This window comes from Gymnodraco acuticeps, unplaced genomic scaffold, assembly GCF_902827175.1.
Source record: "Gymnodraco acuticeps unplaced genomic scaffold, fGymAcu1.1, whole genome shotgun sequence".
Lineage (NCBI taxonomy): Eukaryota > Metazoa > Chordata > Actinopteri > Perciformes > Bathydraconidae > Gymnodraco > Gymnodraco acuticeps.
The window spans coordinates 4,097,751-4,125,425 of record NW_022990699.1 but is presented as its reverse complement, the minus strand read 5'-3'; the positions used below and the strand labels follow the sequence as shown (position 1 = coordinate 4,125,425).

Genomic DNA, 27,675 nt, shown 5'->3' with positions numbered 1-27,675 from the left:
TGACAGATTCAAACTCGATGGATCAATAATTAACCCTTTATCTATCGTTAAGTGTCTTTTAGCAGACGAGGGTTTTGTTTTGAAATTACTTCCGAGAGTCCCGCCCCGCCCCTCTCTCCAAACACCCCTGTGGCCCCGAAGTAAAGAGCAAAACCAAAAAAAGTCGCTTTTCTGTTTACTGGTTTAAGAAAGAAGAACAAATAAGAGGAAGATACACGGATTGAGTGGACTTGAAGTATGAGCAGTTGACAGTGTTGTTTGAAATAAGGTTTCAAACGGTTCAAATGGTCAGAATTGACTCGCGTCGTTTTTTGTCGTAAAGCAGGATGTAGCGACAGTTTTACGACTGTGTCGGGACGTCATTATTGTAACGTTAAGAGATCTGCTGGTAAATAAAGGATTAGGTTTGCCTGATACATTTCACAACGGCCTATATTGCTCTCCTTTCTCTTCATATTCATGGTTGTTACATTTCTATGAGATACTTGCATAACATTAGCACGATCTGGTAAACAGTTGGAGCAAAGATGACAGCTGCAAGTCAGCTAGCTTCGTGTTGCTAACTATATAATATAGCTGTATTTAGACAGTTCTGTTTAGCGTAACGTTGGCTAACTGTTACATACCGCAAGTGAAATATATCCACCGAGACGTGTCCGTATGTAGGACAACCGCATACATTAGCTAGTTCAGTGTGTCGCCTTCGGTATAAAAAAGTAGCTGCATGTAAAAATGTCAGCTCAAAAAGACTGCGAGTTTTTGGTGAAGAGAGCCCGGGATCTGGTCTCTGATGATCCCTGTGCGGCCAAAGCCTGGCTCATCACTGCCAGGACCCTGTACCCTGCAGATTTCAACATACAGGTAACATTAGGCTGCTTATTGTCTAACCACTGCATGCATTTCCTACGTGTTTGGATCCTCTGTTGTGTTTCCAATGTTAAATTGTGTTTGACATGTTTTCACAGTATGAAATGTACATCATCGAGCGCAATGCAGAGAGGACAGCCTCTGCAGGGAGACTGCTCTATGACATGTGAGTTACAGTGCACTAGCTTTGTACAAGTGTTCATGTCTAATGTCCTTGGCTGAGTCTGAGCAAACAGTTACACATTCCCCCCCCACAATCTTTAGGTTTATAAACTTCCCAGATCAGCCCATTGTTTGGAGAGAAATCAGTGTCATCACAGCTGCACTGCGCAGTGACTCCCAGGACAAACATGCCCTGTTTCTACGAGGTGAGAGACGTTTGATTCACTGTCAAGAGAGTGATAATTAAGTGTGGGAAACATTGATGGTTTTGGAAATCTGAACTATCTTTTGACACGTGTATATTTGTCTTCCCCAGGGCTTTTTGAGACGCTGCCTGGCCGTGTGCAGTGTGAGATGCTACTGAAAGCCACAGAGCAGTGTTTCAACACTTTGGAGAAGGCAGAGATGCTGCTCCTTCTTCTTAAGCGCTTTCCAGAGTCTGTAGTCCAGCACGGGGTATGTAATGAACGCATACCTTCTGTGTGTTGACAGTTTAACACTAAAACAGTCGGTGCTAAGTACATTCTGCTGTGATTTTAGGTCAGTCTAGGAGAAACTTTGTTAGAGGCGGAGGCATCAGAGAATGTGGAGACTCCCGTCAACTGCTTCAGGAAACTTTTTGGTGATTGAAACACTCACACTAAAACATGCTTTTGATCCAAATCAATATTCTGTACATGCAATAACTTCCTATCGAATGTGTTGTTATTACTACAGTGTGCGATGTCCTTCCTTTGATTATGAACAACATGGACATGCGGTTGCCAGCCAGCTTGATGCAGAAGTACATGCTAAAAGCAGCTGAATTTTACATCGGCTACGTGACCCGTGGACCCGCAGCTGATGTACAGATACAAGGTGAAGCTGCAAGTGGTTGATGTTGCTCTTTCCTTTTCCTTATCTCAGTGTGATACATCAAAGATTTCTTGTCCTCTGTATTGTTTCTCTCGACTGCCGGCCTGATGTTTCCTGCTCCTTGTGTTCTTTGTTTCAGGCTCTCAAGATGGTGGGTCTCTGAAGTCCCCCACTGTGTCCCGTGGCTCCCAGCGTTATGTGATAGACGGCCTGTCCGAAAAGTCGTCAGTGGTGGCAGAACCTTGGGAGAGGCTGTTGGATATTGTCGCTGTCGTTGGAGCACGCTGCGAGTGGCAGGGAGACAAGGGACAGAGGTAGTGTATCTGTCTGCATGTCAATCAGCCATTACTGTGTTTCATGGTTGTTTTGTATTCAGGTTGCTCTTTTGATAAACAACAAGTTATTTCATTTCATTTCATTTTTATTTGTCCCGCTCATGGTACGCAAAACTCACTGTACAATAATTGCCAACAAAACATGACTGTACAACACACCATTGAGCGGAAAGGAGCAGGGAGAAGAAAACAATCTTATGTGACCTGCCCCTTTCTAAAAAAAAACTAAATAAATAAAAATAGATGGTCTGCCCTTCATAATACTTTTTTTCTTTTTTTTTTCACAGCCAAACATAACAGTGTCTTAGTATACTAAGAGAAACTCAACAAAATACTTATTTCCCACTTGACGGTTAACGGAAAGAAACAAAACAACAACACCTAGCTTAAATGAATGCATTCTTTAACAACAGCTCTGCAATACATCTTACATTCATGGCCATAATATTCTGTTATTCAAAGTATCTTAGATCATTTAGATTTGTGGTCATTTTGAAGGCTGTGGTTTGAGCCTGGTGATGCTTTTAAATGTGACTTTATACTGAGAGGTGTTTCTAATTAAGTCTACTGTAACTGATCTAAATGGATGTATTGCTGTCATCATGTAATAAATGGAGACGCCCACAGTTGTCAGAATAGATCTGAATAAAATGTAGTAACAAATCATTGCATATGTTTTGAACACACTAAAAAAAGAGTCAATTACACAGATCTTGATGTACTCAAACGGTTTTATTTTAGAGAAGTGTTGACTCATGGTCATTTTGAAGGCTGTGGTATTTCACTGTGTTATACTGAGAGCTGTTTATTAGATTTACTCTACCAGTACTCATGTAAATGGATGTATTGCTGTCATATAAGAGATGGTGCTGATGTACACAAATGGTTTTAATTATTATTTGTTTGTGTACATGTATTCTAGGAGTTATGTGGACATGCTGCTGAGAGTGAAGGAGCTGTGTCGCTACCTGCCCAGTCTGGAAGGAGACACGAGGTCCCGGTGCTGCAGTCAAGTGGTGATCTGTGCTGCTCTCGTCCTCTTCCGCAGCGCCTTCATCTACCTCTCCTCTGTTCAGCCTGCACTGTTCCAGGGTCAGCCTCTCTCTTTGTTGGTTTATTTCACTCTCTCAGGAAATGCATCACTATTGTCTTATCAATGAAAGTTCTAAGGATCAAAAATGATGGGTCTATCTCTGGCAGGTGTGAATGCGCTGAGCTCGGGGCCGTGGATCCTTGTAGAGGATTTCAGCTCGGTGTATAACGATCTGGAGTCAGAAAGAGGAGCTGGCAAACATAAGAAACGCAAATTGGCAGATGGGAGAGAGAAGACGATGGTGAGTACACAACAGATATAATGTAATCGTTTCAAGACCAGAAATACTGTTAATGTAATGTCGTATGTGACTATAGTGTGGCTGTTGTTCCTGCCTTTTTTACTAGTTAATGTTGGACCATGTCTGTGTTTGTTTTTCATTTCAGAGCTCAGATGATGAGGAGGGGTTGGGAAAAGGTCGCGGTCGACACATTCTGGTAAACAAGACTGAGATGCCCAGCTGGTCAGAGACTCTTGAGAGTTTCCGCACAGCGAGGGAGAGCTGGGACCTTCTCCACTCCCACGACGGCCTGGAAACTGGTAAACATCTCCTCTGTTCATATGTGTTGTTGTTTCACCCACACACACGATCAGTTCAGTTCGATCAGTTGGACACAATATCTTGAATTAAAAAAAAACACAATTACTGCAGATGAAAACGTTTTGCTTGTTTATTTCATCGACCTATATGGTGTCAATAACCCGGATGGTTACATGATCAAACATAATAAGTTACACAAATTCAAAAGGAGAACATTTCATAAACAAAGTCTTGATTTTTTGTTTTTGTAACCAGAGTTCAAGAAGATCTGTGCCTCTTGGAAAACAGACAGCTGGCTGTGGTTCAGAATATTCCTCACCGACACGATCATATACCAGGCAAGAAACGGTTATGATGTATTTGCTTTGTTTGTGACATCACCCTTCCTGCCCTTTTGTCTGTTGTTTATATACCGTTTTTTACAATAAAGTATTTGATCAGTTTTTCATTTATTACATTTAACTTTATTTATTTGTGATAAATATTTGGAGGAGCAGCAATAAACAGTATCTATCAATACATACTGTATACCTTATTATATACAATATTTTGAAGAATGAGGCAAAAAGAGGTTATAAAACATACTGTAACACAACTGATAACGGCCAGTGACTTAAAACAGTATGTGGGTTTCTTAACTGGGAGATATGTCTAAATATTAAAATGATAGCTTTTCATATGTCTCTATGAATCGTCGTGACCCTATGATGATCATATCTGTGTGTGTGTCTCCAGGGACAGTACCGTAAAGCCCTCTCCAGTCTGCACCAGATGGCCGCAGTGCAGCAGCCTCAGCCGGGGCAGCAGAGCCCTTCAGGGCAGGGCAGTCTGGAGCACCACAGGGCTCTGATTCAGCAGGCGTCCTGCCACTACGCACTGGGAGAATACAGGGTACACACACTAACAATTCAAATATTGTATTGAGCAGTCTTTGTTGTACCTTTTGCATCATATGAAATGCATTTACAGTATGTTGTATATTATTTTATTTTTTAATATATTCTTAACATATGTTTAGAGCTATACAAAAAACATAATGCTTTAATAATCTTAACACCTATTGGCCTGCAGGTGGCGTTATACTAAAGGTCAATTGAAGAGGCTCACAGTTGCAGCAGAGCAGAGTTCAACTGTCAGATACTTTGAGATACACATGCATATATACTTTTCCATTCTGACTAACTAATATGTGATCATTTTGCCCCACGGCTTCTACATTTGTCTCACATGACTTTTACATTTTAAACTTGCAAAGCTTCATTTTCAGCTGAATGTGCTCACCAATAATAATAAAAAAACGATTTTTCCCTAGCAAAAAGTTACATAACACAAAAACATGTCATTACAACTGGATTTTGAGGAAATATGACCTAATAAATGCAGGCAATTTATGCATTATTTAACATTAAACCCCTGCCGTGTTTAGACATGTGATGCATGTACTGTACTGTATGTGTGAACCAGCTGGCCTGTGAGAAGCTGCTTGATGTCGTTTGCGGGCTGACGCCCCCGACCCAAGAACCCACAAAGAGCCCAGAGGACTGGAGTCGAGGCAAAACCAAAACAAGAAAAGGTAAATACCTCTTGCTTTTAGTAGAGCATGTCTCAGTTAATGATTTTAATGTTTAAACGGCTTTTTGACCCTTTGTAATAAGCAAAGAAAAAATGCTATTGTGTCTGCCTGTATGTTGTGACATATAGTTTTAACCTGTAACTTAATATTAATACTATAAGGAAGTTATCCTCGTTGCAACTTACATATTGATTTGACAAAACATACTGTTAAAAACGTCACTTGATACTGCACTCACAGGAATAACAATATTTGTCATGCGATACAGAAATATGTTGCTATGATACATCAGAACATTGTGAGTGACTTATTTGTGCGATGTCTAGGTAATGACCTGAGATTGCTTCCCTGCACCGGCAAGGCTGTGTTACCTTTCTGTTTCCAGCTGATGTTTGCCTGCTTTAAGGTATGTATTAAATAATTAAAATAATTAATGAAATATATTTTGGTCCCCATTGTTTTTGATAGTTTCACTGGGACTGTTTGTGGCAATGTATTTCTAGACTATTAAGGCATTTTCTCTTGTTTTTTATTTTGTGTATTTAGCTGCGTACCTTCACAGACAGTCGTGACGACCTGTCGCTCGGCCATGTGGTGGTGCTCCTTCAGCACGACTGGCCACAGGGAGAGATGCTGTTTTTAAAGGCAGTGGATAAGATCTGTCAGCAAGGCAGTTTCCAGTATGAGAATTTCTTCAACTACGTCACCAGTATCCTTTTTACTTGTAACTGCTCACCCAAGCCTCAGCCTGATATGAATGGATTTGCTTATAAAGACCAATTACTTTGTTTTTGTTCCCTTGTCTTGGATTGTAATTTCCATGAGCTCATGATTCCTGTCAGACATTGACATGCTGGAGGAGTTTGCTTACCTGCGTACTCCAGAAGGGGGGAGGATCCAACTCGAGCTGCTGCCCAATCAGGGAATGCTGATCAAGTAAGCACTTCTCTTTTTTAAACGTGTCAGTTTGCATCGTGACTCTGCACACTCCCGTTCTGTTGCTGTTTGAAAGTGATATTGATTAATAATCTTGGTAGACATCGCCTGTGGGGAAAAATGTGCTTTGAACTGCAAATGCTTTAAACGGAGTGGACATTAGAAAGAGAAGGGGTTTATGATTTAAATAACCTTCTATCTAACTCCTTCATTCATTGCTGTAGAAGTTAAGACTCTTGAATGCACCCTCACTGACTAAGAGTTGTTGAATGTTGCTGTCCCTTAGGAACCCTAGTCCCGCCTTGGGGGTGGAGTTAAATACCCTCCTGCTACAAGGGGTGCAGACGATGGAAAGGTACCCCAGGCCCCATCCCCCCCCACACCAGTCACCCTTCCTTCATTCCCAACTTCAAGGCTTGTCATCCCACAGTTTTGATTTGGGCCTGTCATTTTACATCAAGAGTTTGATTTCCTGTCAGCGTTTCTTTTATTTGAGCCATTGCTCGTCTTTCTGTGGTCATCGTTGTTGTTGTTTTTGTTGTTGTTATTTGAGGATGATGTTGGTCTTGTTGTGAAATCAATTTAGTTTTTTTACCTTTTCATAACACTTGATCTCATTTCATTTGTAAACCTGTTTTATATGTTGTTTCTTTATGATGATGAATTTGTTTGTCTGTATGATGTTTGTATGAAAAGGTTTTCATGATTTTGTCTTTACGGCATAAATCTCTGCCTCAAATCATCTCATAATAGTACATCTCTTGACCATATGTATGTTTGTGATTATTGTTTTACCCCTTTTTCTGCAGACACCACACAGTGACTCGTGGAATCACCAAAGGAGTCAAGGAAGATTTCCGTCTGGCTATGGAGAGGCAGGTGTCGCGATGTGGAGAAAACTTGTTCAGTGTGCTTCATCGTTTCTGCATCAATGAGAAAATCATGATCATTCAGTCTCTTCCTTGAAACCTCGCCTGTGACTTTTCTCACCTTCTCATACTTTTGATTCCAGGACCAGTGTTAATGCAGCTGGACTGATTTTCTGTCCCTCTTTTCATCATCGGCCATCACAGAACTGAATAAGGTCTCCTTGCCTTAAAAATGGATCTCTCTTTTCAGAGAGTTGGAGATAATGCTGTTTTTCTGAATATACATCACTCATGCAGATTTAGTAAGACTGTAGTTTTTTCTCAACATGTGCTCAACCATATTCGAATTTGGTTAAATCCTATTGTAACATTTTGTGGGAGTTGAAATTCACAAAAGAATGAAGTTCATTTTTGATATTCTTGTGTAAAGTTTATTGTTTTTGTTACAAACTTGAAATGTTAGTTTTATATGAACGTTTTCATTAAATGTCCACTAAAGCAGTTGCCTTATGATTTATTCAATGCAAGCTTACAAGAGGTTAGTTTATCTTTAGTCTATTGTACAAGGTTAAAAATGAGAACCTCTGGAAAATAATGCTAATGCAGAAAAGAAAGAAGAATAGGAAGTATACACTCTCCAGAGTTCCCACATTTGTTTTTATCTTACTATGTTCCCTTTATTCAATTGTCCCGTCTGTCCCATTTGAACTTCCTCTTACCACTTCCTTTTACTCTTCCTCATGAGTCACTGGTGCATTTGGCAGGTCTGCCTGTAGGGCAGCTCTGAAATTAGCCCAGAACAGCATGTGCTTGGCCCTCTCCTGGGGCCACTCCAGGTATGTGTGCCGGCCCATCATGGACTTCAGCTGGTTGTACTTGGATGGTATCAGGTATTGAGGTAGAGGCTCCAGCAGCACCAGCACAATGCTATCCGGTCCCCAAGCAAGGCGTTGGTGGCTGGCAAAGTACAGCTCATAGTGGCACCACTCACTTTTGACGAAGTTAGCAGAGAGCACAAAAACGGACCGTCGGCTTTTCTCCAAACATGCGATGATGTTCTCAATAATTGTCTTTCCAGGTACAAAGGATTTTTCATGATGGCAGATCTGGAGACCACCTGCTGGGCCTTCAAGGTTGGGGAGAAGGGAGTTATGAACCCAGTCTGCGTCATGCTGGCTGTAAGACACAAAAGCATGAAACTCAACACCCAACAGATCTTCAGGGCGAACCTGACGCATTCTGGCACGATGTTTGGCTCTGGTCCACTGCCAGATCATACCCATATACCAGGGAACATCCAAATGATGGCACAGGGTCACAATTGCAATCATCACAATAACTGCTGGGCCCAAGATGGCTGCAGCTAGAAGGCCCACATTACAGGAGACTTCTGAGATTGAGATGTCTTTCAAGGAGAAGTCTCTAACGGCCTCTGGGTAGGTGCAGTAATAGTCTTTAGGCCAGCTCAACAATTTAATTCCTGTGTGACTTCTCCTTTTAGACTTGATGCCAAGACTTATGAAACTTCTCAGTACGCAGGTACAGGTGAAGGGGTTGTAACTGACGTCCAGGGTTTTCAGTTCGGGGCAGCTTTCCAGCTTGTTCACAGATGGTGCATGGAGGGAATTAGACTTGAGCAGAAGCTCACTCAGTAGGGGGAATCCCGTGCATACTGGCAGGTCCCGCAGCCTATTTGAATTTAGATTCAGAGATGAAAGGTTTCCCAGTTTCAAGATGGATGATGGTATCACAGAAACCTGGTTGTTTTGAAGGTCCAGGTTCTCTGTTGCTTTTGGTAGACATTTAAAAACGGAACCTGTCAGACCATTGGAAGACAGAGTCATATTTGTGATGTTGGGTGGCCAGAAGCATTCTAGGAGGCCGTCATAAACCAAAGAGTTGAGGCTGAGGTCCAGATGTTGCAAAGACTTCATATATTGCACACGTTTGCTGAGCATCTGAAAGCTCCTGAGATTGTTTCCAACCAGATTCAACTTCCTCACGTTATCCAGTTTCTCACATTCAAGAATTTCTTCACCCTCCACTCTGGAGAAGATGGAGTCGGATAGAGCACAATTGGAGAAGTCCAACTGGAGGATAGGACTGTGCGACTTTGGGCACGTCATGTGTATGGCTGGCATCTCAACCATTGCTAAACTCTCCACCGGCATGTTGATAAAGAAGTTGTACACAGCCTCCTGAGAAAAGAAGAATTCTTTCACCACTGCCTCTCTGGCTGTGAAGGACTTCATCTTTGACGTCTGGGTTACATTTGTCTCTTGAAAAGGCATATTGTACATGGTCACATCAGAGACCCTCAGGTGGGTAATAGATGTATGCAGAAGGATATTCACACTGTCAGTTAAGTCTTTCCAGCTGATATATATGTTGGTGAGATACAGGTGAGATGTGAGGGTTTCTACTCTCTCTATCAGCTGCTCACTCAGGTCTTTGAAGCCACTTCTCAAATTCATCAACTCCACTTCAGCGAAGAGTGACAGAGCATCAGCAAACAGATCATGGTCTAATATTCGTGAACCAGTGAGGGCTATCTGAAGCCTTTGAGCCTGAACATCGATCAGACTGCCTGCTGTATAACTCCAGGGTTTATTCTCCAGGGATAGAGTGAGTGTACGCAGTTTCACTTTAGCAATATTCTTGAAATCACCCAAACTGATGTTTTGGGCTCCAAGTGCCAATGTCTCCAGTTTTACCAATGAACTGAACTCACTCCCAAGGGTCATTGTAAGAAACTTGTTGAAGGCCAGATTGAGTACCAGAAGGTTCTCTGTGTGGAGCAGGTACTGCTGGCCCGACAGGTTCCTCAACCCGTTGTGTGACAGGTCCAGATCCTTCAGGAGGGGCGTGTCGAGGAACGTCTCTTCATCAATGTCCTTCAAATTATTCCAGGAAATGTTGAGGAATCTGAGGAGAGGGGTGTTTTTGAAGTCTCCTCCGTGAAGTTGCTGTATGTGGTTGCATGAGAGGTTTATAGACTCAGCTTTCCGTGGCAGGTCTCTTGGGACGGAGGAGAGGTTTTTGGATGAGAGGTCTACCCTGCTGTCAGGGAATGAAGAACTCCCCTGGAGTCCCATCAAGATGGCTGCCGCCCAGAGAGCAGCAGTCACAGGTGTCATTGTTTGTCTGGATGAAAGAAAAGGGAAACATGTAAGTAGGACACTTTGTTGACAATTTAAATGACAAAAAAAATGATGACTGTGATATTGTTGTTGAAACAGCTCAAGAAAAAGTTGATTCATCTTCATATTCCTTTTGGAGAAATGTGTTTGTAGTGTTATACAGTATGTATTGCAATATACAGTATTTATTGTATTCTGCCTATCCTCATAGATATGAATGGGGTGAACTAAATAATATGAACTAATAGTAAAGGAATAAATGCACTCTAAGACTTAACGAGCTGCGCAATACACACTAATTTTAAATCTGAAAAAGGCCTCTTTAACAAGCTCCAAACTAAGTTAAATATCTCAAAAAGTGTAAAATATATCAAAAATCTGATTAAGATTGTAATAGCTGAATGTCTTGTGATCATTTTAAAGTTGGAATGAAGTCTGTAGCTGAAAGAATTTGGAAGGATTAGCATTTTCCACACGGTGTAGGTAAAAGAGGATTTGAAGGTTCCTCCCATTGAGTTACATGTTAAAAAAAGGAGTTTAAAAAGCTGAATATTTCAAAAAGTATAACACATTTTGAAAAAGTTTGAGAAAGTTTCCCATCATGTGCTGAAAAGGCTGAATATATTTATTTGAATGGTTTCTGTAGCTGAAAGTATGCTGAAGTTATCGGACGGCAAAATATTGGTTGAAATAAGAAGAAGAAGAAGATATAAAGATTTGAAGAACTATTTCTTTAAATCTATAGTCATAATTTAAATACTGAACAAATCCATTAGAGTTCAATAGATAGATCTAATGATTATGTTTCTCGAGCTTTGTTTTATACTTTTAGAAGCTCTCCATTGCTTCTGTATATGTGTTGACTTGTGTAACCTAATTATTAATTTCGGCAAAAGTGTCATTTTAATCCAAACATTTTATTAATCAATTTGTTAAATAGGCTAACACCATACAACAAAATCCAACAACGTCAGAGTACATTGATAAGAGTGCACTAACCTGTACTGAGATCAGATGGATTGTTTCAGCAGAAGCACCGCAGCTTAATGTGATGATGAGTTTACTTTTAATTGATTGATATAAAGCAGTGCATCATAATTGAACACATTGCCAGCGGGCAATCTGATCAAACAGTTGAAGATTGTTGTCCTTAGTCTATAAATCTATAAAAAAATATCTCGTTGCGGAGTTAAAATGGACAGTAAGCTGCTTCTGACTTCTCATTTGTATTTGACACAACCTGCTAGTGTTACAGTAAATAATGACTGAGAGGTATCAGACATGGAAATGAAAGCAACTGTCAGACCAATTATGTATTTTCTCTCATCTACATCCTCTTTTCACTTCCCTTTTTATTTACTGTTAAGAGTTTGGGAAACCACTTTATATGTAACAAATGAGACAGTCTGGATATTATGTCAATATGGGAAGCAAAATTATTTTAGGCCTTTATTCTGATTTAGTAATGATTAACTTTTTTTTTCTTATACAATCTTAGAAAAGCCATTTGGTTTTGCTCCTTTACAGATAAAACACGGGCTCTGACACTCAACTTTTTTAATGTAGCACCAACATGCAGCCCATTGTAGAAAGATTAAAACAAAACGGACACAAAATAGTAGAATTTTGCAAGATTGAGAATTACAATAGTAAAACTATTTATTCGGAAAAATAAATAATTCAACCAGCACAGATAGCATTTTTTTAAAGAGCAATAATTAAAAAACGACTTTAACATTACTTCAATTTAAAAGCCATGTTAAAAAGCAGGCCTCTTATTTCCTCTTATAATAAAGAGACAGCTTGCCACAATCATACTATACTTCAAACTATTAACAATTGTCTTTATTATGTAATGTGTATATCTGTAATATGTCCTGCTGTGAATGGTTGTTGCATGACTTTGAAATTCCCCTCAGTGTTCTTGGGCGTCTTTTCTTTAGTATCGCAGCGAGCACACTGAGGTCAGCCGCGGTAAATGACCATTTCAACTCAATTAACTTTTCCCACTAATGCCTTGAAGCAACGTGTATCCTGGGCAACTACACTGTTTACTCTGCACACATTACCTTTAATGAAGAAGGATGAGGAAGGGGCTTTTCGTGTTATTGTGATTTGGAGGCTTTATTAAGGACACACCTGTGTACAGACAGATGGGACAGTCACACAAACACACACTTCCCAGCAGTGTTTGTACTCTGGCAGCGGTGTTGTTTCCTTTGGTCAGTGACTGTTGCTCATACAGCAAGTGGAGCTAAATTGAATAAGGCCATATGAGCTGATGCCACTGTTCTCCCCTGGCATAGCTTGATCACATCTTGGAAGTTCAATATGGGGGTGCTTAGCAGCTTCTGGCCATAAGCCGAAAGAGAACGGCTGGTTTGTTTGTTTTCAGTTCCAGGCTGCATCATCCTTCCTTGTTTTTTGATAAATGTCACTGATTGAAATCCATTAACTCAAATGGGAAATGTGTTTCAGCACTCAAAGCCTTAGTTAAAGAGGTCAAAACAATCTGTATGCTTACTGGAAACATGAGACTACAATGTGAACTGCTTCTTAGTTATGGAGCTAGGATCAGAGTGCAAGCTAATTATTGACATTTGTTTTTTTTACAGCAATCAACAGCGTGTTAAGAGCTGTGTGCAGATGTGTGCCCTCAGGAAAAACTCAGTAACCGTCTTGTGTTGGAAGTGTTAGCTCTCTCTTTTTAAATGCATTTTTTGTATTCGATTGGGAACCGTTTTTGAGATTAGAGGTGAAAAGACTTCACCGTTGGTTAACACGAGCATGTGTGTGGATATGAGTCAACCTTTGATTATTGTGTGGACATTATGTGGTAGGGAGGGGCTGAGTGGGAGCACAAGTACACCGAGGAAGAGATAAGGAAGTCTGAGCAGGTTGTCAGATGGATTCGCACCACGAAGTTTCAGATGTTACTCTCTCCTGGCTGTGATCAGTCTCCTCACTCCTCCACCATTATGGCTCTATTGTCTTTCTCAAGAGGATTTATGATACTGAACAGAGTCATTGCTCTGACTGAGAGCAGCACCTTTCTTCAAGGGGATTTCTGAGTCCTTCAATATGCTGAACCATCCTTCTCCTCCCACACAACAGTGCCTCTTACTCTCCCTTCTGTTGCTAGTGTGTGCCTGCAACAAGGCCACCTGCTTTCTTGGGGAGGGCAAGAAGATTTGGAAGCAGCCCAACCCGGACCACTTCATAAAAAATCAGTCTTTCCTTTATGACACCTTCCCTTCAGGATTCCTCTGGGGTTCGGGGACGTCTGCCTTCCAGACAGAAGGAGCCTGGGATCAGGAGGGGAAAGGCCCGTCCATCTGGGATCATTACACCCACTCCACTGTCAGAAATAAGGCGTCAACAGAGACCGCCGATGTGGCTAGTGACAGCTACGCTCGCTGGGAAGAAGATGTAGAGGCGCTGGAGTATTTAGGTGTCAGATCATACTCCTTCTCTCTCTCCTGGCCCAGACTCTTTCCTGATGGGAATGCCACAGGTCGGCCCAACCGGGCTGCTGTGGAGCACTACAGCCGTCTCATAGAGAGGCTTCTGGAGAAGAAAATTGAGCCCATCATCACCCTTTACCACTGGGACCTGCCACAAGTCCTGCAGGAGCGCTATGGGGGCTGGAAAAATGACACCATGGTGGGACTGTTTGAGCAGTATGCTGCCTTTTGTTTCCATGCATTTGGGAGCCGCGTCAGGTACTGGCTCACAATGCATAACCCATACCTGGTGGCTGTGCAGGGGTACGGAACAGGCGTGCACGCTCCTGGAGAAACAGGCGGACCTGCTGGATCTCTCGTGGTGGCCCACAATCTGATCAGGGTGAGTCAGACAGGGTTACTTGACCTATTGTTAGCCTGTACATGAATATACTCTGTACTCATTCCCATGATATCAACTGACATACACTTTGAGCCTCTGCAGCAGCTTTATCACTTTATGATGGTCAAGGAATGTTTGCATCCTGAACAAACAAGATTGTGACGCAAGTACAGGCTGTCTTAGTGCTCTTTTGTTTTAATCAAATTCAACAATTTATAACTGAATGATGTGGGATTTATTGCACATAACATATAACTGGTGGAGCAAAGTGCAAAGCCATGTTAATCCCTTTTTTAAGGTATCCAATTCTGGCCAAAATCTCTGGATTGGATATCAGGGCTAAAAATAAAAGTATAATCCGATAAGATTCATAGCATAACTATCTTTCAAAAGATTGAAACGGTTTAATGTCATTTAATAAACACAACAACATTGAAGTTATGTAATGATATGACCAGTTATATTTCATTTTGACAAGGTTTGGTTTAAAATAAATTGAAGTCAAAGTCCATCACATCACATCAGCACTTCTGAGCTGTAGCGAAACACTGTGTGACAGGAAGTCATGGAGATATGCTTCATTAATAATCACTCACGCTTATGCAGACTAGCACAGATGGTGGGGGAACAGGGAGAAACACGCAGATAGCATGAGCAAATCACATTTAGTTGTTGCTTATTTTTCTCTTAGTTAACACGACATCTCAAGAAACTATATAACACCTAGAAATGTACCTGAAATGAGCCCAAACCAAGCCAGAGTAACAAGGCATTATTTTTTGATCAACTACTACTACATTTATAGTGTTGAATTAATAAGATGTATTTTTATTAAAATGTTCTCTCAATTAAATAACAAATTCAGGTGTGAGGTTAGCTGCTCTGTGAGTGTTTGCAGTGTTTTAATAGCTAGTCAGCAAACTGAAGCTCAATAAAGTCAGTCCTTAAATATCATTTGTGCTTGTGTTTTTTGTGTTGTAGAATATTAACATGTTTTCTGTGGAAAAAGGCTTATTGTATTGTGACTATGTTGACTACGTCACAGTATAGATAACAATAACAACGTGTCTGCTGTGTTTTGCAGGCACACGCAAAAGCATGGCACACCTACAACACCCACTTCCGTCCGGCTCAGAAGGGTAAGGTATCCATCGTTTTGGGATCCCACTGGGTGGAGCCTCAAAGAGGCGCAGCCACAGCTGCCAATGTTGAGCTCTGCCAACAGTCAATGGAGGCTGTACTCGGCTGGTTTGCCAACCCCATCTTCAGCGATGGGGACTATCCACTCTCTTTAAACATCAAGTATGGGGCCCTCTTGCCCACATTCTCCCCTGAGGAGAAGCTCTGGGTGCAGGGAACAGCCGACTTCTTTGCTCTGTCCTTCGGGCCGAACAACCTCCGTCTGGGCCGGAGCCTGGTCCAGTACGGGCAAACTGTGACCCCGGACCTGATGCGCATTCTGGGCTGGATACAGCTGGAGTATGGGGACCCGGCAGTGCTGGTGACAGAGGGAGGCTGGTTCACTGAAGCCAGTGTGGGAAAGGAGGACACGGTGGCCATTTACCTGACCAAGAGGTTTATCAACCAGGTCCTGCAGGGTAAGAGAAGAAAAGAAGGACATAATAAAAAACAATGTAATGAAGCTGATGACCATGAACTAACCAACATATTATTTAATAAACAACATGCTCTCAGATTTACAGAATTGGTGCACATAAAGTAAAACATCATTGCTTTTAAAACTTGGCTATGAACACTAGTGTGTATATCAATGTTTGTGTTAGTTATTTTGGGAATATAAAATCTAAAATGAAATATTTTCAAATCATTTTTCAAATGTGCATTTGAGTTGTAAAGGTTGACAACATACATTACACTTAACTAAGTCAGCAAAACAAATTCTCTTTCATTTGCAGCCATCAAGTTTGATGCGGTGCAGGTGATTGGCTACTCCGCCTGGTCGCTGGTGGATGGATTTGAGTGGAATTATGGCTTCAGTGTTAGGCGAGGTCTTTTCTACATCGACTTCAGCCAATCAGACCGACCCAGGACTCCCAAGACCTCGGCTCAGTACTACAGGCGTGTCATCGCTGACAATGGTTTCCCCATTGAAGAAACCTCCAGCGATATCAAAGGCCGTTTCCCCTGCGAATTCCACTGGGGCATTGCTGACTCCACTTTACAGGTAAGAAGAGAGAGAATCTGAACAGACAATACAGTGTTCTTTCTGCAAATGAAATGCTTATAAAATGCTACATTTCATTATTTTCTGTCTTTACTGTTTTTATAGGTCCTCTCCTACCCTTTCTCACCACAGTTCAACGACCCCCAATTGTACACCTGGAACGTGACAGGGGACGGATCCCTGCGTCCTGTCCCGGGGATAAAGATGCCCACCAGGCGGGCCCAGTGCACTGACTACTTGGCTATTCGGGGTCATCTCCGCTTGTTTGCATCCACCGGGGCATCTCACTACCGCTTTGCTCTAAACTGGTCTCTGCTCTTACCCCAGGGAGACCTCTCGAATGTGAACACTGAAGCTCTGAGGTAGAAACACAAATATGGGCAGTTTTCCAAAATGCAGCAACACAAGGCAATTAAATTAAAAACTGTACAGCATAGATTTTAGCCAGATTCAGATACATGTTAAGATGACATTTTTACATTTCTTTCTACGCACAGTAACTGCTGATTCTATAATCCTGTTCTTCATCTTTAAGGTACTACCGCTGTGTCTTGACCGAGCTCAAGAAGCTGAACCTGAAGCCTGTCGTGATTCTCTACTACCCCACACACAGAGCTCCAAACCTGGGTATTCCTGGGCCGCTGCATGCCTCTGGTGGTTGGTTAAACTACAGCACAGTGGAGGCCTTTCAAAAATATGCAGGACTGTGCTACCAGCAGCTGGGGCCCTGGGTTACCTACTGGATCACCATCAACGAGCCAAACAGACTGGTAGATTTTTATTTCAGTGAGAAAGAGAAGCATCAGGCAGCTCATAACCTTCTTCTGGCTCATGCAAAAGCTTGGCGGCTGTATGAGAGGGAACACTTTAGTCAACATGGAGCTCTGGTATCACTTGCATTGCACGCCGACTGGGCCAAGCCTGCAAACCCCTTCCTGGACTCACACACAGCCGCAGCTCAGAGATTCCTTTTGTTTGAACTCGGTCGCTTTTTAGACCCGTTGCTTGGGACTAGCCATGAGGAGAAGCATAGCAAGGGGGACTACCCACAAGAAATGAAGGAATACCTGGAGGAGAGAGCTCGAGTAATGGGCCTCCCCGGATCCTCTCTTCCAAGCTTTACTGAGGCTGAGAGGGAGGAGCTGAGAGGGTCATTGAGTTTTATCGCACTGAACCATTTTACCACCCGTTTGGTTTCTCCATATCCCCACACACAAGGCAAGTCTCAGCAGAAAGAACCCCCTGATCATGGCTGTCTCATCCTAACTGACCCCACCTGGCCGTCCTCCAGTCTGGGGCAGGCTGTTGTACCCTGGGGTCTGCGGAAGCTCCTGAACTGGGTGAGCCAGAGATATGGAGGGGCTCTGCCCATCATCGTCACAGCCAGTGGGGTCGATGACCAGGCTCCTGTGGAGGACAAACTCAGGCAACACTTTCTCAGGAGTTACCTGCAGGAGGCCTTAAAAGGTGGGGCATGCATTTCAGATCCTTCATGTCCATCAGTAGTGTTCCTCTTTGATCCAGAGCGTAATCACTTTGCATTGGAAACAAAATGGACCTCCGGTGAATTCAGGATGTTGTGATAGAGGCAAATATCCACAGGCAATATAGATGTTATGACCACATTGCTCCCTACTATAAAAGCAGGATTAATGAGAACATGAAGATCATAAAAAGAGGGAGGATGGGAGAGAAACACATTATAGGCGACAGTGTTGATCAGTGTTGTGTTCGCACTGTGCCCTTTATGGCCTTTTATGGCTGACATGTTTTGCACACAGAGGTGGATGAAATACTCAGATCTTTTAAAGTTACAAGTACACCGTGTGGAAATACTGAGTTACAAGTTAAACATTAAAAATGTACTCTAAGCTGAAGTACAACAGTATTATCATCAAATCATCCTGCACATACAGTAGGCCCATTTCAGACAAATATATCTAATCTTACTTTATCATAATCATCTTAGGCTTTCAGTTGTTTATTACTTTAATGTTGCAGCTGAAGGAGGAGCCAGATTTTTAACAATATATACTGCAACGTAGGTTCTGAATTTCACCATAGGGTCAAATCATATAATAACACACGATCATTTATTTGTTGTTATTAATCTGAATCTTCTACGTAAGTAAAGTTTTAATAAAAGTGCCTTTATGTTGTACTAATGTCAAGCACATAAGGGGTTGTAAGTGACGCTAAAATAAAGTAATTTGGGTTATTATATAGCTCCAAGAGGAAGAACAATTGGACATTTGATGAGGGTTTCTAATCTACATTTTCTCTGTTATTATTTGTCTCCAGCTCGCCAATTAGACAAAGTCAATCTTCAGGGCTTCTACGTTTGGAAACTGCAAGATGGACATGGCCCACAGTTCGGCCTCTTCACCTCAACCCACCACAAATCCAAGGCCAAAGCCTCCATCGCTGTGTACAACAACATCATCACTCGTGGCGGTTTCCCTGAGGATGACACCATGAAGACCTGCAGGCTAAGCGAGCTGCATGAACCTTGCTCAGTTTGTGGATGGATGTTCAAGAACAAAGCGATATCGGTCTTCGGAGGTTGCATCTTAATAACAGCTGTAATGTTGGCAACACTGGTCATCTTTGTAATCTGCACTAAAAGAAACCAGACACAAGGCAGGAGGAGAGGGGTGAAAAGGAGGAGAAAAATAGAAGGAGTCCCTGTATGCTTGTGTCCACCACTGAAGTGCTAAAGTAGAAACATTGGTTCTCTAATGTGTAGCAGACGAAATGTGTGCGGCTCATTGACAGAGAAGAACAATGATAATGTATCAATTATTTATGTGTGCGTGACAAATGTGTGATCAGTTTACTGACAAATACTGTCAAGTTCAGGGTTAACATGGAGGAAAATTGGGATAAATGTTAAATGAGTTAAATGTAATCAACGCTAAAGACTCTTCAGAAATCAGAAACATGTTTATTGCCAAGTATGTTAACACATACGAGGAATTTGTCTTGGTGGGTACTAGTGTACATTGCGCGTACATAAACACAGTTAAAGAATATCAAAATAATAAAATAAAAACAATTGATACTATTATATGCTAAGATATAGAACATTATTTAAATGAAACGACGTGCAGTATACTGTTGCAAAGTAAACAACTCTTATTGACTCACATGTTTTACAGTTATCTTTAAATTGGAAGAACATGCTTTACCTAATAAATGACCTTACATATGGGACCTCCATTATGTAAAAAACATATTTGGATGACATGATTCAAGTATTGTTTTGGAGTCAGTGATGATTATATTGAGTAGATCAAACTAGAATGGGCTCGAACCAATTATACATTACATAGGTTTAGCTAAATGAATTGTGGATTGTACAAATCTTTGTAGGACCAAGTTTTAAAAAAGATTTACAAGTGGTATCCACTTTATTCAAACACCACGCACGATGTTTACTGTGTGAAGCAGACTGTGTAACTCTCCACAGGACAATGAGGCCCCCTAGTGTCACAGTTTGTAGTGCTGACTGAAACACGGGTCTCTCTTGTGTTAAATATGGGTAAAATAAAAAAAGGTGAAGAGTATTTTCATGGATTTTTGTCCAACAAAACGGATCCAGTGGTGACTATGCACCAGTGGATCAGTCTACATTAAAGTAGGAGGCAGCTACACATATAAGAACCTACAGTACGTCTCAATTAACTTGAACCATTAGCCTTGATCTTTTTTCAAATTGACAGTGATATAGCTGTAGACTATTTGTCAAATATACATGATCAAGGGCCAAATTACACATTTAGATGTATGGATATGAAAATATTATGAAGGTTTAAAAGCGTGACGTTACATAAACTATCTGTTACATAAACTATTATTATTTTTACCTTAAAAACCAATTGCATATGTTGTTTTACACAACGCATCATTGTCATACGCATTCCAAAGTCTAATACAGTGAAGTCAAGCATAAAATACATGAATCTAAATAATGAAAACAACAATATTATTAATGGTAAATTATTCATCATCAACAGATCGACCAATAGGAGAAGGCGTTCAGGATGGCAATACAGATCACATGACCCACTCTCCTCCAGACTGCATGCAGTTTGGTATTAAAATGTTTTCAGTACAACCAGCCATTGTGTTGTTATACATTTGAGAGATGCTGGATACATGTTGAGCTATTTAAACGAATTAAAGCAGCACATTGATAACCGGGACTAACATCGCATCAGCAGCTGTTATTTTCGAGGTGGTATCTGAAGAGGAGCTGCTGTAGGAGAACCAGCGGACAGCTAACGGCGGCGAGGCCCCAACCGGACGGGAACACGGGGAACCATGGCCAACATCGCAGTTCAGAGGATAAAACGTGAATTCAAGGAGGTGCTCAAAAGCGAAGAGGTAGGTTTCCACACTCCTCAGTTAATGTTACCGCTTTATTTGTGTATTTCTCTGACTGGGTGTATGTTTGTTAGTGACGCGTCGCTGGCTGACAGCTCTGTGATCACGGAGCTGCTAGCCCGAGCTAACTGTACCAAACACGGCAGACTCACAAGTGGCTACTAGCACTAGCTGTTAATATGCCACTGTGGGGAAGTTAACGCCAGGGACGCCACTGTTGTTAGCAAGCATGTTATAGGGTTATGGACGCATTAATAATTCAGTTTTAAGTTAATATTGCTAACTGGCTAGCTTCTCCTGCCTCCCATGGTAACGAAGCTAGCTGTGTTAGCAACGATGGGTTTCTTGATCCGCGTGTAGGGCTCAACTCTCACATATGTCCTCTCTTAGATCTACTTATACTCATCTCCACGTATGTGAGAGGTCGTATTATCTCTGTAGATCCGTAAGATGTGTGCAACAAGTTGAGATCAACTTTGGCTAATGCTGCGGGGGGTGTCAACTTCTGCTGCATATGCAGGTTTGAGTTTGACAGCCAGCTAGCTGAACACTCTGCAGTCTGCCTCTCTGTCTGCTCAAGTTGTAATACTAATTTTGTGTGCGTTTTTAACTCTTTCAGACGAGCAAAAACCAGATAAAGGTGGACCTGGTGGATGAGAACTTCACAGAACTTAAAGGGGAGATAGCAGGGCCCCCTGACACACCATATGAAGGTGAGGGGCTCATTCAGACTCATTTCTAACCTGTGGCACAAGGTTGTCACTGACCATCACTTTACTTTAGGAGAGCCTTGCTAACTAACTATTACATGTGGCCTGCTTTTCAAGCGTTCCCTTAAACGAATGCTTGAACTAGTCTTGATTGTTGCATGATTGATTGTCATTTCTTCCAGGGGGTAGATATCAACTAGAAATAAAAATTCCAGAGACGTATCCATTCAATCCGCCCAAGGTATGGACTTTTTACTATTAATGTTTCTGATAACAACCCTTTTTCATTGAGTACATTGGCTTCCAACGTTTTCTACTAACCTGGCTTATTCACAAAGTATTTTCCTCGTCCCGTTTCCATTTAATCTCTCAGGTGCGGTTTATCACAAAGATCTGGCATCCCAACATCAGCTCAGTCACAGGTGCAATATGTCTGGACATTCTCAAAGACCAGTGGTGAGTGAATGTCCACCAGCATTCCTAACGTTCTTCATCACACATCCGTCATGATGGGCTTTTTTAGTTTTGTAACATTGTTTCCCTAACAAAGTCATAACAATATCTAAGTTACTGTTCTAATGCACAGCTGGTTAAGTTGTTGTTGGATGCCAACACAATTATCGTCATCATTATTTCACCTTTAAAACTATACAAAGCCCCAATAGGCAGTGAATGGGAATAATGATGTGGAAATAATTAGTTGTTAATCCCTAAAGGTTTTCAGGCACACTTTTGGATTAAATGTTAATGTTTCTTTGGTCAGAAACCTACTTACCAAAAGTCAGTTTAGCCCCTATACAATATCTTTTCAGTAAATGAATCTGGACTTGTGCTTAGATCCTCTTTTGTCACGCTACTAAACGTCTGTTTCCAGAATCATTTAATGCTCACTTGCTCTTTGGCTCAATAACTTTCTACTTTACCTGCCAGCTCTTTTTTGCGAGAGCTCGATCGGGACTGCCCATTACATGTACAAATATAAACAGTAATGAGAAGGAAACTTTCATCATCAGCTCTGTAAACAAAAGGTGTGTTTAATTATTTTTGTATCACTATCCTGAATAAGCAAGTGATAGGCTTATTGTGGCAAACCTTGTTTTCAAACCCTGTATATAAACTAGCTTGTCCACTTTCATGATTAGTATTGAAAAATAGTCCTACAGCATCCCATGCAGTAACAGAAACTCTTGGGGAAACACATCCGTCTGTTGCCTTGAGGAAAGTTGTCCTTAATTTGCACTAAACAGTCTCCTGTATGTTGTTCCAGGGCAGCAGCTATGACACTGAGGACGGTCCTCCTGTCACTACAAGCCTTATTGGCAGCCGCAGAACCAGATGATCCACAGGACGCAGTGGTAGCCAATCAGGTGGGTGTGCATGTGTGTTTGATTTTAGTTTGACAGATTTACTGTGGATTTGATCGTCATCATTTTTGAAGCTGACATATTTTCTGAGATTTGGTTACTATAATACTTCGATATAGCTCAATCTTTTTCCTTAATTACAGTTGGCTGATCAATTTTGTTCTTAACTGATAACAACAAGATTACTCAGCATATTACGACAGTGTTGATGTGTTCGTCATGACTCATGTTTCATGACCTTACAGAGCTGTCATATAATATATATATATATATATATATATATATATATATATATATATATATATATATATATATATATATATATATATATATATATATATATATATATATATATATATATATATGTCATGTAATATAATTCTGGCAGTGTCAGGGACTTCTGTTTTGGACTTAGCTAGATGTAAACAAGTTTTATTCTAAGATGTTGTTTATGATATTCACCTCACACATCTGCCCCGGTCATGGACAGTTTTCCATAATTAAGGAACAGTTGCTTAATTTTTATGATGTTTTTATAGTTGTCTTGAAATTGTCTTTTTTTTTCTTTAAATAACTGTTACACAGAACCCAATATTTAGTTGGCACACAGTAACTAAACATGTACTGAATATAATACATCTCAAGTCTTTATGAATATAAAATGATGGCCCTGGGACTCACCATAGAATATGGGTGTGCCTTGAATCCATTGTGTTTAGTTACTTAGACCTCCAGCCCCTCTCATGTTGACAGGACAAGTGATGCGCTACCAAAATGTTGACTAAAAGGAAATATTGATCATGATTGCACTCTGATGTTAGTTAGGAGTAGGTTCATATATTTATTTAGTGTTCTCTTCTGTAGGATCCTGGATTGTTAACTCAAATCACCTTGCTGTAAATAAGTGGATGCATTCTTCTTCTTTCTGTGCTGCACACTGATGAAGTGTTACAGGTTAAACAATATGCAGTGCTATTGCTAGTACAGTGAAACTGTTGTGAAATATAATGTGTAGGCAGTCAGCTGTTAGCACCCTCCCTGATTTTATTATTCTATCCAACACCTACAAACGATCACTAATCCTTGTTGTGTAGTAACAGTCATCTATTGCTAATCTGCCCACATCCCAATGAAACACGGAGTGAAATAAGGTTAGATAAGATAGATCTTATAGCAGCAGCAGCACCAACACTATCTTTCAAACGGTTGTACTGCTTAATAACCCCTTTTTGAATTTAAAGAGTCCAGTTTTATATTGTAATAGTTTATGATAATTTACACCTGCATTACATTTGAAACATGCATGGCAACTGCTGGGCAGAAACATCTGTCTGGCAGATCTACTTCCTCTGGCTCTAAATGTCTCAGCAGCCTCAAAATGATTTTATTGGCAATCTGAGACAGTCAGGCATACAAAATAGTAAAGATGGATCATAAGTGCACTACTTTTCCCGTATGTGCATTTGTGCTGGGAGATTTATACTGAGTATGTGCCAGTATCTGATGATGATATGCTGAGCCCCTTTAAACAAAACGTTCAACCTTTCTTACATAGGTTAGGTATGTAGGTTCTAACCCTTTGTTTCACCATGCAGTACAAGCAGAACCCAGAGATGTTCAAACAGACAGCGAGGCTCTGGTCTCATGTCTATGCAGGCGCTCCTGTCTCAAGTCCGGAGTACACACGCAAAATAGACAAACTCTGTGCCATGGGCTTTGAAAAAGTAAGTATCTCTCGAACTTGGTTCCCCCCCCACTGTGCGCTGCACGACTGAACTCTGCTGCAGAATAAAACTGTTTCTGAATGGTTTCTGTTTTTTCTTCCCAGAATGCAGTAATAGTGGCGTTGTCGTCGAAGTCCTGGGACGTGGAGACAGCGACAGAGCTCCTGCTCAGTAACTGAATCTTGACAACCCTCTTCATCTTCCTCTTTATCACTGTCCCCCCTCCTCACACATGTACCCCCTCTCTCCTCCAAATTCCCGCTGTCTGAAGGCGTCTTTTTCCCTGTTGCCCTCTTTTTTTCACGTGGACTCCTCACCTCCACGCATTCCCTCTTCCCCCCCCCCCCCCCCTCCATGCTCATCAATTCTGCTGTACATCACTCCAATCAGTCGCTCTGGTTTCTTTATGTTCAATTCGACATTCCGCTACATTCAGAGGACTTCAGACACATCTTCGCCCCCTTTTGAAGCGAGATGCCAGACTTGAGACCCGGCCCACGCCTGCCACTCCCCCGGCTCGTCTGGCTGTGTCCAAGAAGCGGCTGTCAGCGGCTTAGCCTATGCAGTGCATTTAATTTCACGCGTGTAAACATTTCTAGGAGCAAATTAAGCCATTCAAGGAGGCTCTTTTCCACCCGCTGGGGATTTTTTACACACTTATAGTTTGTTTTCTAAGCGGGAATGGGCGGAGTCCTACTACATCACATCTTTAAAATGAAATGTGTTTGCGATGTGTCTAACATCACTTCCTTCACTTGTGGGAAAGTAAGTAAAGTGCACCAGGTAGCAAACAAGAAGTTATACAGACACACTGTAGGACGAGGCTTATTCCCAGTATTACAACAGCTCATAAAGTGTCACTGAGGTGTTCACACACAGTAGCCATACTTGTTTTCACGCCTCGATTTCTCCCACTTCAACTGTTTGAATAACCCGAAGCTCCTGCAGCAAACCCCAGCTTCCATCCCCACACCTATTTCTTGACCTGGCTTATTCCACCTGTCCCTTTTCCCCTACATTTTTTTTTTACTTTTACTTGGTTTTGGCCTCCTGCAGGAATACATTTGAATTCTTGTTTTTAAACTGAAAGAAAACAAAAGAAACAGCAGTAACACAACCTGTCACAAGTCTGTATGGAAATAGTTCAAAATGGATCTGAAATATTGCATCATCTTAACTACGCCAACAGATAAATATGTCAAAAATGATTCATCTGTAAATAAAGATATTAAAGTCTGTGTAAATTAATCCACACTCTGTCCTTTCTGTCACATGTCTTTGCTGAGCTCTGTGATATTTATCAAATGGAATAATTCCCCCTCCCCTAGGGAACTTTAACAAATCCAACAGCAACAAGAAACCACCTGGCAACAATGTTATGTTCATACAGCATAAGACAATCAGTTTCTTATTAGTTTAACATCAGTCACAATATTGATAAATATAAAATAAATTATATAAAACGTTATAGATGTTGGTGTTTATGATCCAACGTGTGTTAATGAGTTTGTTAGACTGTGCATATATTTGAATAAAAACTAGGCTGAGGCACTATATTTACAAGACCAACATAAATTGAACCCACAGGGAATTACATTGCCGGTGGAAAAGGAGCAAGAAGGCCAATTTAGATGAAGAATGTGCATGCAGAAGAACTGATGAATGTACAGTATTATGTATTTGCCTTTCTGTACAGTAGTATTGCATTGCTGTTGCGTTTCCTGGTTTACATAATCATATTTCTTGTTTGTTTGGAGTGTCAACAATTAAGTGATATAGGCACTTATCAAAATGCTCAGATCACCTGGCTTGTAGTGAGGCATGCTGGGAATGAGCACACAAACAGATGGCCTGCCCGGTGGCATGTTGTGCCTCCAAGAATCCCTGGCAATCATTTGAACACAGATTTCCAGCCTGCATACTCGCTCCTAACAGGAGAAAATCTGCCATTGATGTGTTTGTCAACTAATCAGCAGCTTGTAGTGGAGATCCTTTAAAACCTTAGTGACTATTTAACAATGGATTTAGCTGCAGCAGTACACCTCAGGCATCCGGAGTGACAAAAGCTCATGTATACCCTCCCACTGGATGCTGTCGTATCTCTATAGCATCTGGAAGTCCTTCAGGCATCCCAGAGCAGAGAGAAGTGTTCCACACACGGAGGAATACATCAGACCGGAAAAGGAGCATGCTTCCTGGCTCATCTATTGCTGCTATAATAACCGCTCTGTGCTTTTAAAATGCAAATAAATTAAGTTGCATTATTTAGTGTTTTGAAGTTTCCTTAGACTCTCTTCAACAGAGCATACCTTCATACACTTTGTTACAGCTATGCTAGATTAAACTAATTTAGATGTTTGGAGATGTTAGAAAACAAACAGCCACAGTATATTGTCGCTGGGAAATATATAGTGCCTGTGATTTAACAGAGGGTATATCTGTTACTTTAAAGTTTGTATTAGATGTACCATCTCTTTTTCAGGGAGTCCTAAATGACAATAATACAATATGGGCGCGATTACACAAAACATTCAACAGAATAAATAAGTTAGTACAAATGTGACAGAAAATAACCAAAATCAAATAAGACAACACATGTAGTTTAAACTTCAAGAGGGGCATGACAATTGATCAATCTTTCACATATAATAGAAAATATGTATTTTCTTTGTCGTTTTTTGGTGAATTTGTTTAAACAACTTCACTTCCTGGTGTCTTTCATGCATGAATTATGAAAGCCTCACTCAGGATTTTTTTACCAAGTGTTTTCATTGCTCTTGGGGCATGAAAAACAAGATTTTAACTTTAAATTACGTGCAAACTTAAAATTACATTATAATAACTTAGGTATATATATTTAAGGCCCAAAAAGATATTGCAAATTAAGTATTTTCAAGAAGAACAGTAGCAGTAACAGTATGAATTTTTGTTGAAATATAGCCAGTGATGCATGAAGTCCACTTTAGTGGACAGGCGAATAATCATGATTTCCTGCAAACATAAAATCAATACTTTGACAATTTATGAATTATATGATTCCTTAGTTGTTACTTGATGTCACCAAATGTTTTATACCTGCAGGGAGCGCT

General features: G+C 41.0%; 4 protein-coding genes across 6 annotated transcripts; 3 read left to right on the top strand and 1 right to left on the bottom strand.

Annotated features, from left to right (window-relative positions):
• Positions 1-103: 103 nt before the first annotated feature.
• Positions 104-7,730, top strand: ints10 (integrator complex subunit 10). Of its 2 annotated transcripts, XM_034230874.1 has the most exons (18): positions 104-861; positions 966-1,033; positions 1,132-1,235; positions 1,346-1,485; positions 1,570-1,651; positions 1,747-1,887; positions 2,024-2,198; positions 3,142-3,311; positions 3,420-3,553; positions 3,699-3,852; positions 4,109-4,191; positions 4,589-4,744; positions 5,318-5,426; positions 5,753-5,832; positions 5,973-6,135; positions 6,269-6,362; positions 6,649-6,717; positions 7,172-7,730. In XM_034230874.1, exons 1-18 carry the CDS (start codon positions 733-735, stop codon positions 7,326-7,328), a joined length of 2,208 nt encoding a protein of 735 aa, XP_034086765.1. In that variant the 5' UTR covers positions 104-732; the 3' UTR covers positions 7,329-7,730. The 2 variants fall into 2 exon arrangements, with proteins under 2 accessions (XP_034086765.1, XP_034086766.1); XM_034230875.1 differs by lacking the exon at positions 6,649-6,717.
• Positions 7,640-11,625, bottom strand: tlr1 (toll-like receptor 1). Its single transcript, XM_034230873.1, has 2 exons — positions 11,371-11,625; positions 7,640-10,375 (listed from the first exon to the last, which is right to left on the bottom strand). Exon 2 carries the CDS (start codon positions 10,366-10,368, stop codon positions 7,960-7,962), a length of 2,409 nt encoding a protein of 802 aa, XP_034086764.1. The 5' UTR covers positions 10,369-10,375; positions 11,371-11,625; the 3' UTR covers positions 7,640-7,959.
• On the top strand, positions 9,987-19,637 carry klb (klotho beta). 2 transcript variants are annotated; one of them, XM_034230872.1, is made up of 7 exons: positions 9,987-10,399; positions 12,987-14,217; positions 15,302-15,815; positions 16,134-16,402; positions 16,535-16,764; positions 16,938-17,869; positions 18,704-19,637. In XM_034230872.1, the coding sequence occupies exons 2-7, from the start codon at positions 13,453-13,455 to the stop codon at positions 19,117-19,119; spliced, it is 3,126 nt and encodes a 1,041-aa protein (XP_034086763.1). In that variant the 5' UTR covers positions 9,987-10,399; positions 12,987-13,452; the 3' UTR covers positions 19,120-19,637. The 2 variants fall into 2 exon arrangements, with proteins under 2 accessions (XP_034086763.1, XP_034086762.1); XM_034230871.1 differs by having other exon boundaries at positions 16,508-16,764.
• Positions 19,638-20,449: 812 nt separating this feature from the next.
• ube2ka (ubiquitin-conjugating enzyme E2Ka (UBC1 homolog, yeast)) lies at positions 20,450-25,834 on the top strand. Its single transcript, XM_034231035.1, has 7 exons — positions 20,450-20,788; positions 21,408-21,501; positions 21,681-21,739; positions 21,872-21,954; positions 22,766-22,865; positions 24,458-24,586; positions 24,691-25,834. The coding sequence occupies exons 1-7, from the start codon at positions 20,726-20,728 to the stop codon at positions 24,763-24,765; spliced, it is 603 nt and encodes a 200-aa protein (XP_034086926.1). The 5' UTR covers positions 20,450-20,725; the 3' UTR covers positions 24,766-25,834.
• Positions 25,835-27,675: the final 1,841 nt, after the last annotated feature.